The 13,143-nt window shown below is 46.8% G+C and overlaps 1 protein-coding gene across 2 annotated transcripts in view; it reads left to right on the forward strand.

The window, feature by feature from the left end:
- Nucleotides 1-13,143, forward strand: part of TCEA3 (transcription elongation factor A3) — a 37,435-nt gene that overhangs the window by 8,795 nt on the left and 15,497 nt on the right. For both annotated transcript variants that reach the window (XM_027109786.1, XM_027109785.1), the window contains exon 5: nt 5,798-5,860. In XM_027109786.1, the coding sequence (XP_026965587.1) occupies nt 5,798-5,860 (63 nt within the window). The remainder of the gene's footprint in view (nt 1-5,797; nt 5,861-13,143) is intronic.

Here is a 13,143-nt window from a genome sequence, read left to right on the forward strand (position 1 = left end):
TGTTATGTTCTGTGTGTAACATTTTTCAGCTGACATTTCTGAAACATGTTTTCCTCTGAACGCTTTTTAAATGAATGTTTATTATAATTCTATGAAATAAGTGTTTTTAGGAAATGATGCTATAGGAGGAGTGTTTCTTGACCAGGAGGAAGATATACCTCCACCACACTACTCCTATTTTTAGTTGTAAAAATAACTGGGGCAGAGGAGATGCTCCGTGCTACTCTTCCCACAATGCACAGAATAGTCCTACACACCAAAGAACCATTTACTATGTTCAAAATGCCAATAGGGCCCCCATGGAGAGAATGGAAGAATATTTAATGACGTGGAAAAATATTCACTAAGTATTAAGTGAAGCTGTGTACTATATAGTGTACTATATAGTTTGATTCCATTTTTATAAAAATTAATTAAGTGAATTTTATGTACATGCATAGGAAAAAAGACATGAAGGATATACACCAGGATGGTAATAGTGATTATTTCTGGGTGGTAAGATTGAGAGGTTTTTTTCTTCATCTTTTTTTTTTTTTTAAGATTTATTTTTATTTATTTATTATTTATTTTTGGCTGCATCGGGTCTTAGCTGCGGTATGCGGGATCTTCGTTGAGGCATGCACGATCTTGCGTTGCGGTGCGCGGGCTTCTCTCTAGTTATGACGTGCGGGTTTTCTCTCTCTAGTTGTGGCGCTCAGGCTCCAGGGTGTGTGGGCTCTGTAGTTTGCGGCACGCGGGCTCTAGTTGAGGTGCGCGAGCTCAGTAGTTGTGGCACGCGGGTATAGTTGCCCCGCGGCATGTGGGATCTTAGTTCCCTGACCAGGGATTGAACCCGTGCCCCCTGCATTGTAAGGCAGATTCTTTACCACTGGACCACCAGGGAAGTCCCTCTTCTTCTTTTTGCAAATTTCTGTATTCCTAATGTTTTCCCAATAAATATGTACCAATTTTGAAATAAGAAAAAATAATGAAACCATCTTTAAAAAAACAAAATTGTATCTGTGTGATTGTAATTAAGAAGAGCTTCATGTTCTATGTTTTACAATAAAATTTTTTCATCTGTTTTTACAATAAAATTTTTTCATCTGTATTGTTTTTTTCACAATGATTCTGTATTGCTTTTGAAATCAGAACAACAGTACTTTTAGGGCCTTCCTGGTGGCGCAGTGGTTAAGAATCCACCTGCCAATGCAGGGGACACAGGTTTGAGCCCTGGTCCGGGAAGATCCCACATGCTGCGGAGCAACTAAGCCCGTGCACCACAACTACTGAGCCTGCGAGCCACAACTACTGAGCCCGCGCACCACAACTACTGAAGCCCCTGTGCCTAGACCCCATGCTCTGCAACAAGAGAAGCCACCGCAATGAGAAGCCCACGCACCACAACAAAGAATAACCCCTGCTCGCAGCAACTAGAGAAAGCCCACATGCAGCAGTGAAGACCCAATGCAGCCAAAAATAAATAAATAAAATAAATTTTAATAAATAAATAATAAAAAGTAGGAAAAAAAATCACTTACATCCCCACCACCCCAAAACAATCACTATTAATATTTTGGTATATGTTTTTTCTTTCTATTTTCTCTTTGTTTTCTATAGTCATCATCAATTTTATAGTCTGCTTTTTAAAATGCAGTACTTGTCAAATGATTGTGTAATCTTTTGTATGTTCTATTCCTTTCATTTTGCTAATTTTGCAATTATATCCCACTTGGAGAAATCCTGATTGGCATTTAACTTTTCACATGGTGTGTTTGGTTTTCCCAAACGGGTTAGAAGGTTGGCTGCCAGGGATCCTGTGAGCCACCGTGCCCAGCATGGAGTGAGCATTTATTGAATACTTCTAGGCCCGGCAGTCCCCTGTGGAAAATTCATGCTCTGGCTGGTCTGGCCATGTCTGGAGCCACTGTTTGGTTCTGAGCACCTTAGCAAATGAAGCCTCAGGATCTTGTGAGATGTAGTTGAAAGACAGAGGCTGAGGAGACCAAATGGGCTACGGGACTAGCCTGTGGAATAGCAAGTGCAGACATCTGGGAACAGATGGCAGCCTGAACACAGGTGTTTCCTTTTGCTCTGTCCCCAAATCCCACTGAATGATCAGCAAAGGGATTTCTTTTAAAGGCCTACAAGGACAATAGGTAATGGCAAGGAGACGGTTGGAAAGCAGAAAGCCAAATTCTGGGCTGAACTTAATCACTTACACACACCCTTAGACTCTGAGACTCAGTATTATGGCCTAAGCATCATTATCTCACTATATATAAAATGTATGTGTGTGTGTGTGTGTGTGTGTGTGTGTGTGTGTATACATACACATATATATATCCTTCTAGAATTTTTCCTATGCATTTACCCATGAAATACTTATTGTATTCATAAAATGGAATTAAACTCTGTGTTCTATTTTGTAGCATTTTCACATAATATATTTATTTATTTCAACAGTGAGTCACATTTTTATAAAAAGTTTAGAAAGTCAAACACAAGAAGAAAATAACACTGTTAACATTTTGATGTATATCTTTCTCATCTTTTTTAAGAACATAGAGAGAGTTGTATTTTCTTAATAAAATTGGGACCTCACTGTATGTACTGTGTTGTAACCAGCATTTTACAGATAACATCCTGGGGCATTGAATTGTTAATGCCAGCTCACTTTTCACAGCTGGAGCTATGAGATGAAGCTGTCACCATGGCTGAGCAGACAGTGGTCCCCCCACCTTGCTGGGAGAATCTAGTGGGCAGGGGTCCTATTTCAGCTCAGTTGATGAACTTCCTTTCTTTTTAGTTTTCTTAATGACAATTCATTATCATTATTTATTATATAAACAGTATAACCACATTAGTACAATGTAAAGTAAGAACTTAAAATGTTTCTTCACAGTTTGCCACTTCTGACAAATGAAACAGCTTTCATTTTCTTCTCTTCCCTCCCTGTCCTGATCTACTTACATACATAATTTCCCAATTCCTGTAGGCAGAGTCTACAAACTATTACATCCCTGTTCAGTTATCTTCCTAGTGTATTCTAGGCATTTTCTCATGTTCCTGAATAGTTTTCATAATCATTTGCAAAAACTGCGGAATATTTCTGGTTTGTTCTGAAAGGAAAAGCAATGAGGAAGGGCCAGAAAATGGGGAGTCTCGGGAGTTGTGGGGAGAGGCTCACATCTTCCCTCCTTTCTCCCGCTGCAAGAATTTCAGCTTCCGGCTCTGCCTGCACCTGTCCATCCCCATGGGGCACTCGGGGAGGAACCCCACAGAGGAACTCCCAGGGCCCCGTGTGGGACTGGAGGGGCATGTGAAGGAGGGTCTCTGCCCCTCTCCCTTTCTGCTGCCTCTCCCTGTGTTTAAGCTGGGGCAGAGGTCCAGAGCTGGATGAGTCTGGTCCACAGGATAATTAGAGCTGGTCCCTGAACCTTCCTCACCCACTATCTCCCGGACCACCTGGAGGATGAGATGGGAGCTGGAAATCCATGCAGGAACCTTGCATAATCTGGAAGACCAGAAATCAGATACCTAGGATTATGGAGTATGGAGGACAGCTTTGTGGTGGGAACTGCTGTAGGGATGTTAATGATCTAAATTCTTCTTCCCAGCCAGCCCCCAAACATAGGTCCTTTACTCTCCATTTGACAGATGAGGGAACCGATGCTCAGAGAACATGACCTGCCCAGGGGCAGGGCTGGGATTGCAAGTCAAGTCGTCGTTGCCCCCCCTTTTAGAATGATAAATGTCATATATGTTTGTATGCGTGTAGAAAAAGATTTGGAAGGAAGGACATTAAACCTAACAGTTGTTACCTCTGGGCAGGTTTCTTTTTCCACTTTTTAAAATATTTCTTTACTGTTCGACTTCATAGCATTCAGCAACAAACATTTATAGAGCACCTACTCTGTGCCAGGCACTGTTCTATTCACTTGGGAGAAGTCAGTTGAATATATTAGATTGGGCCTCCCAGAAGCAGACCCTGAGATACGGATTCAAGTGCAAGAGGCTTATTTGGGAAGTGATTTCAGGAAATGCAGACAGAGGAGTGAGGAAGTGAGACAGGGAAGGGAAGGGAACTGGCACAGGGTGCGTTCGTGGGCAGGTAACTGCCCTGGGTCACCAGGGCTTACATCCCGCTGGAGAGCAGTGGAGAACACACCTCAACTCACCCTCTGGAGGGCCGAGGAAGCTGGGGTATTTGCCCACCTATTTCCACGTGTCTGGTTGAGGGTTGCTCCTGGGGCTAACTCCCCAGCACTTCCTGCCTACCGGTCTGCTGGTGCTGGCTGGCATGGAGAACTCCCTGGGGCAGAGGCCCAGGGGATTTTGCAGGAGGAAGCCCTTGGGCCCCAGTGGACTTGGGAGAAGGAGTGCCCAAGGAATGATGTGGGCTCAGCAGAGACAGCGTCCACCACAGTGAACAAAACCCACCAAATTCTGCTCTTTCGAAATTTACATGAGAGGTGCTCGGACAATGCATAAAATAAGTAAACAAATAGTCTGTTAGAAGGTGATACTTTGTGCTGGAATTAAAAGGAGAGCTGGGGGACTTCCCTGGTGGCGCAGTGGTTGGGAATCCGCCTGCCAATGCAGGGGACACGGGTTCGAGCCCTGGTCTGGGAAGATCCCACATGCCGTGGAGCAGCTGAGTCCATGCGCCACAACTGCTGAGCCTGCGCTCTGGAGCCTGCGAGCCACAACTACTGAGCCCGCGTGCCGCAGCTACTGATGCTCGCGTGCCTAGAGCCCGTGCTCCGCAACAAGAGAAGCCACCGCAATGAGAAGCCTGCACACTAATGAAGTGTAGCCCCTGCTCACTGCAACTGGAGAAAGCCCACGTGCAGCAACAAAGACCCAATGCAGCCATAAGTAAATAAATAAATATTTAAAAATAAATAAAAAGGAGAGCTGGGTAAGTGACATGGGGAGTTACAATTTACAAGCAGATTAAAATGATAAAACCAAAAAAAGGGGGAAATGCATTCTACCGTATAAAGACTGGCTACATGTATTTTGGAAAATGGGGGGAAACTTTTCCCTTCTAATCCCATCACCCTGATATAACCATGGTTAGCATTTGGATGTATTTTCTTTTCATCTTTTCCCCTCCTAAGCATTACTTTTCTTGCCTGACTTAAGACAGAGTATGCATCTAAATTTGTGCCCTGCTTTTTTCTTTTTCTTTTTGGCCGCACTGGTGTGGCATGCGAAACTTCCCCAACCTGGGATCAAACCCGTGCCCTGCTGCCGCGGAAGCACAGAGTCTTAACCACTAGACCACCAGCAAAGTCCTGTATCCTGCTTTTTCACTTGCCGTTTTAAACCCAGCTCTTCTAGCTCCAAGGCCCATGTGCTTCTCTCCTCCTCTTAAGGTGCCCACAGGAGAGTCTGAAGCTGATCTTCTCCAGCTCCTCATGAGAATTGACAATCCCAGGAATTCCAATCCATCGATTCCAGCTAGCCAAGGCCTGCCTGTCAGCAAGGAGGAAGGGCCTGCTGAGAATTAGTTATTAATAATTAGTAACACATGACATAACACATGTAACATATCTGACATGTATTAGGTGCTTGGCAGATCTTGGTTTCCTTCCCTCGTATTACTTCGTTTGATGGAGGGTAGGGGAGGGTGACCAGCCAGCACCTCCTGGAGCTCTCACTCCCAGGCAGCTGTGGCCCAGGTGGGCTTCGTCATCCTCAGCGCAGCAGGCCTGGCTCCAGGATGCCTTCTCTCCAGCCTCTGAGCTCTCTAGACCAGTACTCATGCTAGCCTACGAGAGTATCTCATCTCCAGTTTCTTTTCTTTCAGGAGAGACTCTGTGGACTCCAAGTCTTCGGCCACCTCCTCTCCAAAAAGACCATCAATGGAAAGGTAAAGGAAACCATGGACTTCTCCACCCCAGCAGTCCTGTTCAGCATGTTTGTCTCTCTCTGTTTTACTGAAGGAAGCCCGAGGCAGGGGAGAGGAGGAAACGTCATATCTTAAGTTGCCTCTGATTTCTAAGACCACACAGTAAGACTCGGTGGGCCTCTGAATCAGAGGTGTGGCTCCTTCACTGGGGTGGCTGACCAATCACTATTGCCCCATCACTGTTTGGGGAACATTCTCAAGGTCAAGTCGAACCCAATGAGAACGGGTCTTGAGAGACTGTACCTGGACTGGGATCTCTGGGCTTGGGCAGAACTGGTTAGGGTATCTACCCTAAATCATCAAGTCACTCATTCATCAAATATTTATTGAGGGCCTACTATGTGCCAAGAACTGTTCTAGGTGCCAAGGATATAGCAGTGAACAAAAGAAACAAAAATCCCCACAGGCATGAGGCCTATTTTTCTCATGGGGGAGACAGGTAACACATATGATAAGTAAATCACACGATGGTTCAAAAGGTGATAAATGCTGTGGAAAACAATAGGGCAGAGTGAGGGGGATTGGGGAAGGATGGTCACTGCAGTGGTCAGGAGAGCCCTCGTTGAGGAGGTGAAAGAAATTTAAGGAATTAGCCTGGCAGACATCGGGGTCATTCCAAACCAAGTGCTCGGAAGTGGGAGTGTGCCTGGCAGGGTCAGGGAGCAGTGAGGTGGCCAGTGGGTCTGCAGTGAATAAGCGAGGAGGGGAGTTGGAAGATGGAGTGAAACAGGAGCCACTGGTGGCTGCTGAGCGTGGAAATTCTATGACCGAATTTATCAGGATCCCTCTAGCTGCTGTGCTAGATTGTTAGGGCCAGGGGCAGAAGAATACAGACCAGCCAGGAGACTGTTTCCATAATTCAGGCAAGATATGATGGTGGCTTGGATCAGAGTGGCAGCAGTGGATGTGGGGAGAAGTGGGGGACCCCGGGTATATTCTGAAGGGAGAGCGGTCAGGATTTTCTGACGGACTGGATGTGGGGTACGAGAGAAGAATACATGTCAGGATGACTCCAGGACTTTTCACTTGAGCGTCTGCAAGGATGGCATCGCCATGGATTGGTATGGGGAGGACTGTGTGTACATCAGGCTTGAGGTGGGAGATTAAGGGTTCAGGTTTGGATATGTTGGATTTAGGGGTGTATAAATCATTCAGGTGAAGAAGTTGAATAGGCAATAGCTTAAACGAGGCTGGAATTCAGGAAGAAATCCTGGGCTGGAAATATAAATTTCAGTCATTAATGTGTAGATAGCATTTGAAGCCACAAACCTGGATGAGATCACCAAGGAGAGATTGTGGATGGAGAGAGGAGTATGAACTGTCATCCAGGAGGGAGGTCAGAGGTCAGAGCAGGAGAAGCAGGGCGAGGGGATAGCAAGGCAGGCCAGGAAGTGGCTTAGAGGTCTATCAAGGCAAATGATTAAGGTCCAGGGGCCGTACTGGATGCTGGGATGACCAGAGGGAGTGGTAAGGGTGTTGGCTTCTAGTGGAGCGTGTGTGGGAGCTGCCCAGGTATGTCAGGCCTAATGCACCAGTAAGACTGACATTGGAAAGAAAAGAAGAGGCGCAAATATTAGGTCGTTTAAGGTTTCATGAAGATAAAACAGGCCCAGGATGTTGATGGGGCTGCTGTGTTGCATCACCCCACCCTGGCAGCCGAGTGCCAGCTCCAGCCATTGAGTGGAGGCTCTCTGGAGTGCTTGGAGAGCGAATCTGAGGCTGCATCCTACATCAGAAGAAAGAAGTTTTGTAGTCAGTTAGCAACGTCTGCCATGGGCGAGGCCTAGGAATTGAGGCTCCAGCATCATCCTGGTCTAAAGCAGCCTCTTCCTGGCTTGCAGACAGCCACCTTCTCGCTGTGACTGCACATGACGGAGAGAGGGAGCTTTCAGTCTGTGTTCTCTCTTCTTTTTTTTTTTTTTTTGCGGTACGCGGGCCTCTCACTGTTGTGGCCTCTCCCGTTGTGGAGCACAGGCTCCGGACGCGCAGGCTTAGCGGCCATGGCTCACGGGCCCAGCCGCTCTGCGGCATGTGGGATCCTCCCGGACCGGGGCACGAACCCGTGTCCCCTGCATCGGCAGGCGGACTCTCAACCACTGCGCCACCAGGGAAGCCCTCTCTTCTTCTTATAAGGGCATTAATCCCATCATGGGGCCCCACCCTCGTGACCTCATCTAAACCTAATTATCTCTCAGAGGCCCCACCTCCTTATACTATCACTCTGGCAGTTAGGGCTTCAACATATGAATTTGAGGGAGACACAAACATCTGGTCTATACTATAATGTACTAATGGGAGGGAGGAGAAGAGCACTACTGGAATTGAGTAGGCAGGGGTCAGAGATGCTAAATGTCCCGGATGTGAAGGACAGCCCTGCATAAAGAAGGACTGTTCTATCCGAAAATGAAGCACTGAGCACTAACCCATTTCTGGGTTCGATGTTATAATAAACACATTTGGCATTTGTGTAAGGATTTATACCTTCAGGCTCCTCTCCTTACTTTGCCTTGTGGCCTGGAAGTCTCTTGGCACCCTTCCCATAATGCATTCTTTCTCTGAAGGTCAGTCAAGCAGAGTATGTTTGGCCTTCCAGTAGTTGTGCCATTTCTTGCTGGTTCAGTATTGGGGGTGGGCAACCCAAAAGAAGAGAAGCAAGTCTTGTGAATTCACTTTATCCACTCCCCAGACTGTTTCCTGCACTCTCTACCTCTCTATTTTATCTTTCTCATTCATTCATTCACTCAGCAAGCGTATTTGTTGAGCACCTTCTTGCAAACTCAACATCCTGCAGGGGTCAAGGGCATGTTTACACACTGGGTGACTAGTGGAGAGTACCTGCCCGTCTGAAGGGGATACCCACTACCCAACCCCAGCTGGTTGATGCTTTTATGGAAATGCAGGCCCAGAGTGCCATGCCTTCCAATTTTTTAAGGAAAGCTGGCCAATGCGATTTTCATAAGAAACGCCCAATTTTATATATTGGCAACATATTCAGATTTTTCTAAGACACAGTAGGGCAAACAAAACACATCTGTAGCCCACCAGTTTGTGGCCTCTAAGGCCAGGCAAAGATATAAACTCATGATCTCTGCCTTCACACAGCTCATCACTAGTGTGGAGGCAGACACCAAAATGCTTGTTTTTCGAAGATATAACGCATACTGGGAACACAGTATCTCAACATGACTGGAGAAGTCAAAGGAGACTTCGGGGAAGAGAGAGTATTTGTGCTGAGAAGTGAAAGATGAATTGCCTGGTAGACAAGCCAACTGAGGGCATCCCAGGCAGAGGGAACGGCACATGCAGAGGTGTGGCAGTATGAGTGAGCATGGTACTCGGGGAACTGTAGCTGGAGTACCAGGGGGCAGACCACAAAGGCCACCACTGTGACAGAGAATAAGGTTGCGCTTTGCCAGCTGCCCTTAGGACCATTTGTCTTACTCGGTTGACTTTTGTTTTCCCCCCACCGAGCAGTTTCGGCAAGGTGGTGGTGCAGTAACCAAAATGCCCTCTAGGCGGCGCATAGGAGCAGCAAGACGGGCCTCCGGGGGCCTCTGCTCAGTCCTGGGGCAGGAGGATTTTTTAAGGAATTGGTGATGTCAGACCACAGGCTGGTGCTGGCACTGCCACATCCGGGGAGCAGAAGGAAGCTGCTGACAAATCCAGCACCCCCGCCCCCGCCGATGATGCCCTCTCTGCAACTTGGCGCAGTTCCCAATCATGTGCATTGAAAGCAAAGTGAGCGTGGCTGCCTGATATGCCGTCCAGACACGAATCCCAGCCAGCCAGCCAGCTCCTAGCCAAGAGGAGGGACTAAGACTGGGAGTGCCTTGCCAGGAAGGTGCGGGGGGGGGGAAAATACAGCAGGCAGCCCAGCCTAGTCCAGGTAAGGGGACTCTGGAAAACTCTGCGCTTTTTAGAGACACAGTGAGATGTGTTGAAAAGAATTTGGAAGGCAGACAGAGCTAGATGTGTGGTCTGACTCTGCCATTTGCAAGTTGGGTAACCTTGAGAGAGTCGGTTCAACTCTCTGAGCCTCAGTCTATTGAACTGTAAGATGGGGATAACTATGACCCCACCTCTCAAGGTCACTGTGAGGATCAAATGAGATAACGAAATGCTTAGTACCATCCCTAACCCAAATGAGTACTCAATAGATGCATAATGCTTAGTAATAATACTCACACTTAATGTGGCAATCTCTGCAAGCAGTCTGTGTCTGGAACTCCCTTAGGGGCTTTATTCTTCTAAGCAACTCTGGAATGTGGGTACTATTGTTTTCTCCATTTACATGTGAGAAGACTGAGGCACCTAGAGGTTAAGGAACTGACCCAAGGTCAAATAGCTACTAGGTGGTGCTGTGGACACTGAACCTGGGAGTTTGACTCTGGGGCCTGGGTTCTTAATAAATATACCACCCCAGTGTGGCTGTCCCCAAAATGACAACTGCTGTTAATGTTTCTTACTATTATGCCTCCTTCCAAACAGTGTGCTACTGACTCCTGGTGGCTCCCCGTTGGTGAGTGCTAGACATTGAGGATGTGGTGATGGGCACACAGGTCAGTGAAGGGCAGCACCAGGAAGAATCTGGGGCTCCATCCCAGCTGTAGGAGATGGGTTGGCCCAGGTTGTGGGAGCTGACAGATGCTGGCTCAGAGGGAGATCCGTCTCTTAAGCCTAGAGAAGTGGGGCAGCTGGTTTTCCAAACAGGACCTTCCCCTGCCCATTTCAGCTCTGTCTAGAGCCCTGGATGTGCCTTTCATCTCTTTGTGGCCAACTCCCTCAATTCCTCATCTATTCATTCATTTGACAGAGATTTATCATGTGTCTACCTAGAGCCTTGTCACAGGTGCTGGGAGACTGTGGTGAACCAGCTGATGGGGTCCTCATACTCTGGGGCCTGTAATCGGGAGATGCAGGCAGACAGTGTTTATAAACACATAAACAAGCTAATTTTAGACTTGGGTAAGTGCTGTGAATGAAAGAAATCAGGTCATGTGCTAGAGAGTTACAGGGCAGGACAGTCGGCTTGGCTGAGGTGGTCAGGGAAGGCCTCCCTGAGAATGTGACATTTGAGCTGAGACCTGCCTGGTGGGAAAGCTCCAGTCATCAGTTGTAGGAAAAGCTGGAGGAGGAAGAGACTTCCAGGAGGAGGGACCAGCCAGTGCAGAGGCACTGTGGTGGGAGTGATAGGTGTATTTAAGAAACAGAAAGCAGCAGTGCAGTGGGGGACTTCAGTGAACTGTGAGGGGAGTGGGGCATGAGATTAGGTCAGAAGGGGAGACGGGCCAGATGTAGAGGGGAGGGTAGGAGGCCATGGTGAGGAGTTTGACTTTATGCTGAAAATGATTGGAAGCTTAGAGGGTCAGAAGCAGGGGAGCGATGGGATCAGCAACCCTCCAGGCTGCTGTGTGGCAAATAGATTGTAAGGAGGGCAAGAGGAGACCAGCTTTGGGGCTATTGTGGCTGTGCAGGTGAGAGCCCAGGGGCTGAGACCAGGGTTGGGTGCAGGGGGATTCATTTTGGTCGCAGGCAGCCCTTAGACTTTAGAGTTTATACCCTTCCCAGCCTTCCCGCACCCACATCTTTACTCCCGCTGAAATCTGACTACAGGAGAGAGCTGGTTGGATCTCAGCTTCCCTGTCCCTCCCTGTGCTCTGCTGCTAGGCAACCCACTTGTCAGACAGAGCTGGGTAGAATCCAGGGTAAATTAATCTAGAAGAGTAAAGTTCAAACTGCATTTAAAAAAAAAAAAAAGCTAGGGAATCCCTTTGGACAAAATTTTTGGGAATTCAAAATGTAAACCTTGGGAGTTTCCTGGTGGTCCAGTGGTTAGGACTTGGTGCTTTCACTGCCCTGGGTCTGGGTTCAATCTCAGGTTGGGGAACTATGAAAAAAAACCCATAAACCTTAAAAGGGGAGAGCCTTCCCTCCTCAGACCACCCCACTTCTGTGGCAGCACTGAGACACCTTTGAGGAGCCTCAAGGCTCCAGAGAACACAAAACTCTCAGTGGTCCAAGCGTATCTATGGTGACAGACGGGATCCAAGGTTAGGACAGACAGCACAAGTTGGGGGACGAGGAGGCAGACGGCAGAATTCACACTGATCAGTGTTCAGCAAGTTGTCAGATGGGATTCTCTTGCAACCCCAGGTTTTTAACACTGGGAAGCTTGAACTACTCAGCCAGCCTCACTCCCAGACACAATTTCTTGGGCTTGACTTTTCAGAAGCCCAGCATCATCTTCACTAGTATTAAGTACGCTCATATTGTTGTACAACCGTCACCACCATCCATCTCCAGAACTTTTTCATCATCTGAAACTGAAACTCTATACTCTTTAAATAATAACTCCCCATTCTCCCCTCCCCCAGCCCCATTCTACTCTATGAATCTGACTACTCTAGGTACTTCATATTAGTGGCCGCTTACAATATTTGTCCTTTTGTATCTGGCTTACTTCACTTATCATAATGTCTTCAAAGTTGTAGCATGTTTCAGAAATCCATTCCTTTTATAGCTGAATAATATTCCATTGTGTTATATACCACATTTTATTCGTACATTCATCTACTGATGGACACTTGGGTTGCTTCCACCTTTTGCTGGCGGCTTCTTGAGAACAGGAAGACAGGAAGCTTCTGGTCTGAGCCATCAGCACAGAGGGACCATTCACGATTGTCAAATGTTAACAAACAAAAAAAGTGTTTCTCATGACAAAAGTATCAATAGATATATTCTTTATAGAAGACTTAGAAAATATGTATAAGTGAAAGAAGAAAATGAAAATCTCCTATAATCCCATCTCAGAGAGATAATTGCTATTAACATGGTGTTATGGTCTGAATATGTGTGATCCCTCAAAATTCCTATGTTAAAGCCCCAACCCCCAATCTGACTGTATTTGGAGATAGGGCCTTTATGGAGGTAATTAAGGTTAAATGAGGTCATGAGGGTGGAACCCTGATCCAATAGGATTAGCATCTTTATAAGAGACACCTTGAGAGCTCACTTGCTCTCTCTCCACCACGTGAGGGCTTAGCAAGAAAGAGGCTGTCTACAAGCCAGGAGGAGAGCTCTCACCAGAAACCAAATAAACCAACACCTTGATCTTGGACTTCCCGGTCTCCAGAATTGTGAGAAATGAATTTCTGTTAGGTCATGCAGTCTATAGTATTTTGTTATGGCAGCCCGAGCTAAGACACATGGTTATCCTTCCAGTTCATATATATTTGTGGTCTTTT

The sequence above is a fragment of the Aethalodelphis obliquidens genome, unplaced genomic scaffold, assembly GCF_003676395.1.
Source record: "Aethalodelphis obliquidens isolate GAN/ISIS:26980383/991018 unplaced genomic scaffold, ASM367639v1 scaffold9, whole genome shotgun sequence".
In the NCBI taxonomy this organism is placed as follows: domain Eukaryota; kingdom Metazoa; phylum Chordata; class Mammalia; order Artiodactyla; family Delphinidae; genus Aethalodelphis; species Aethalodelphis obliquidens.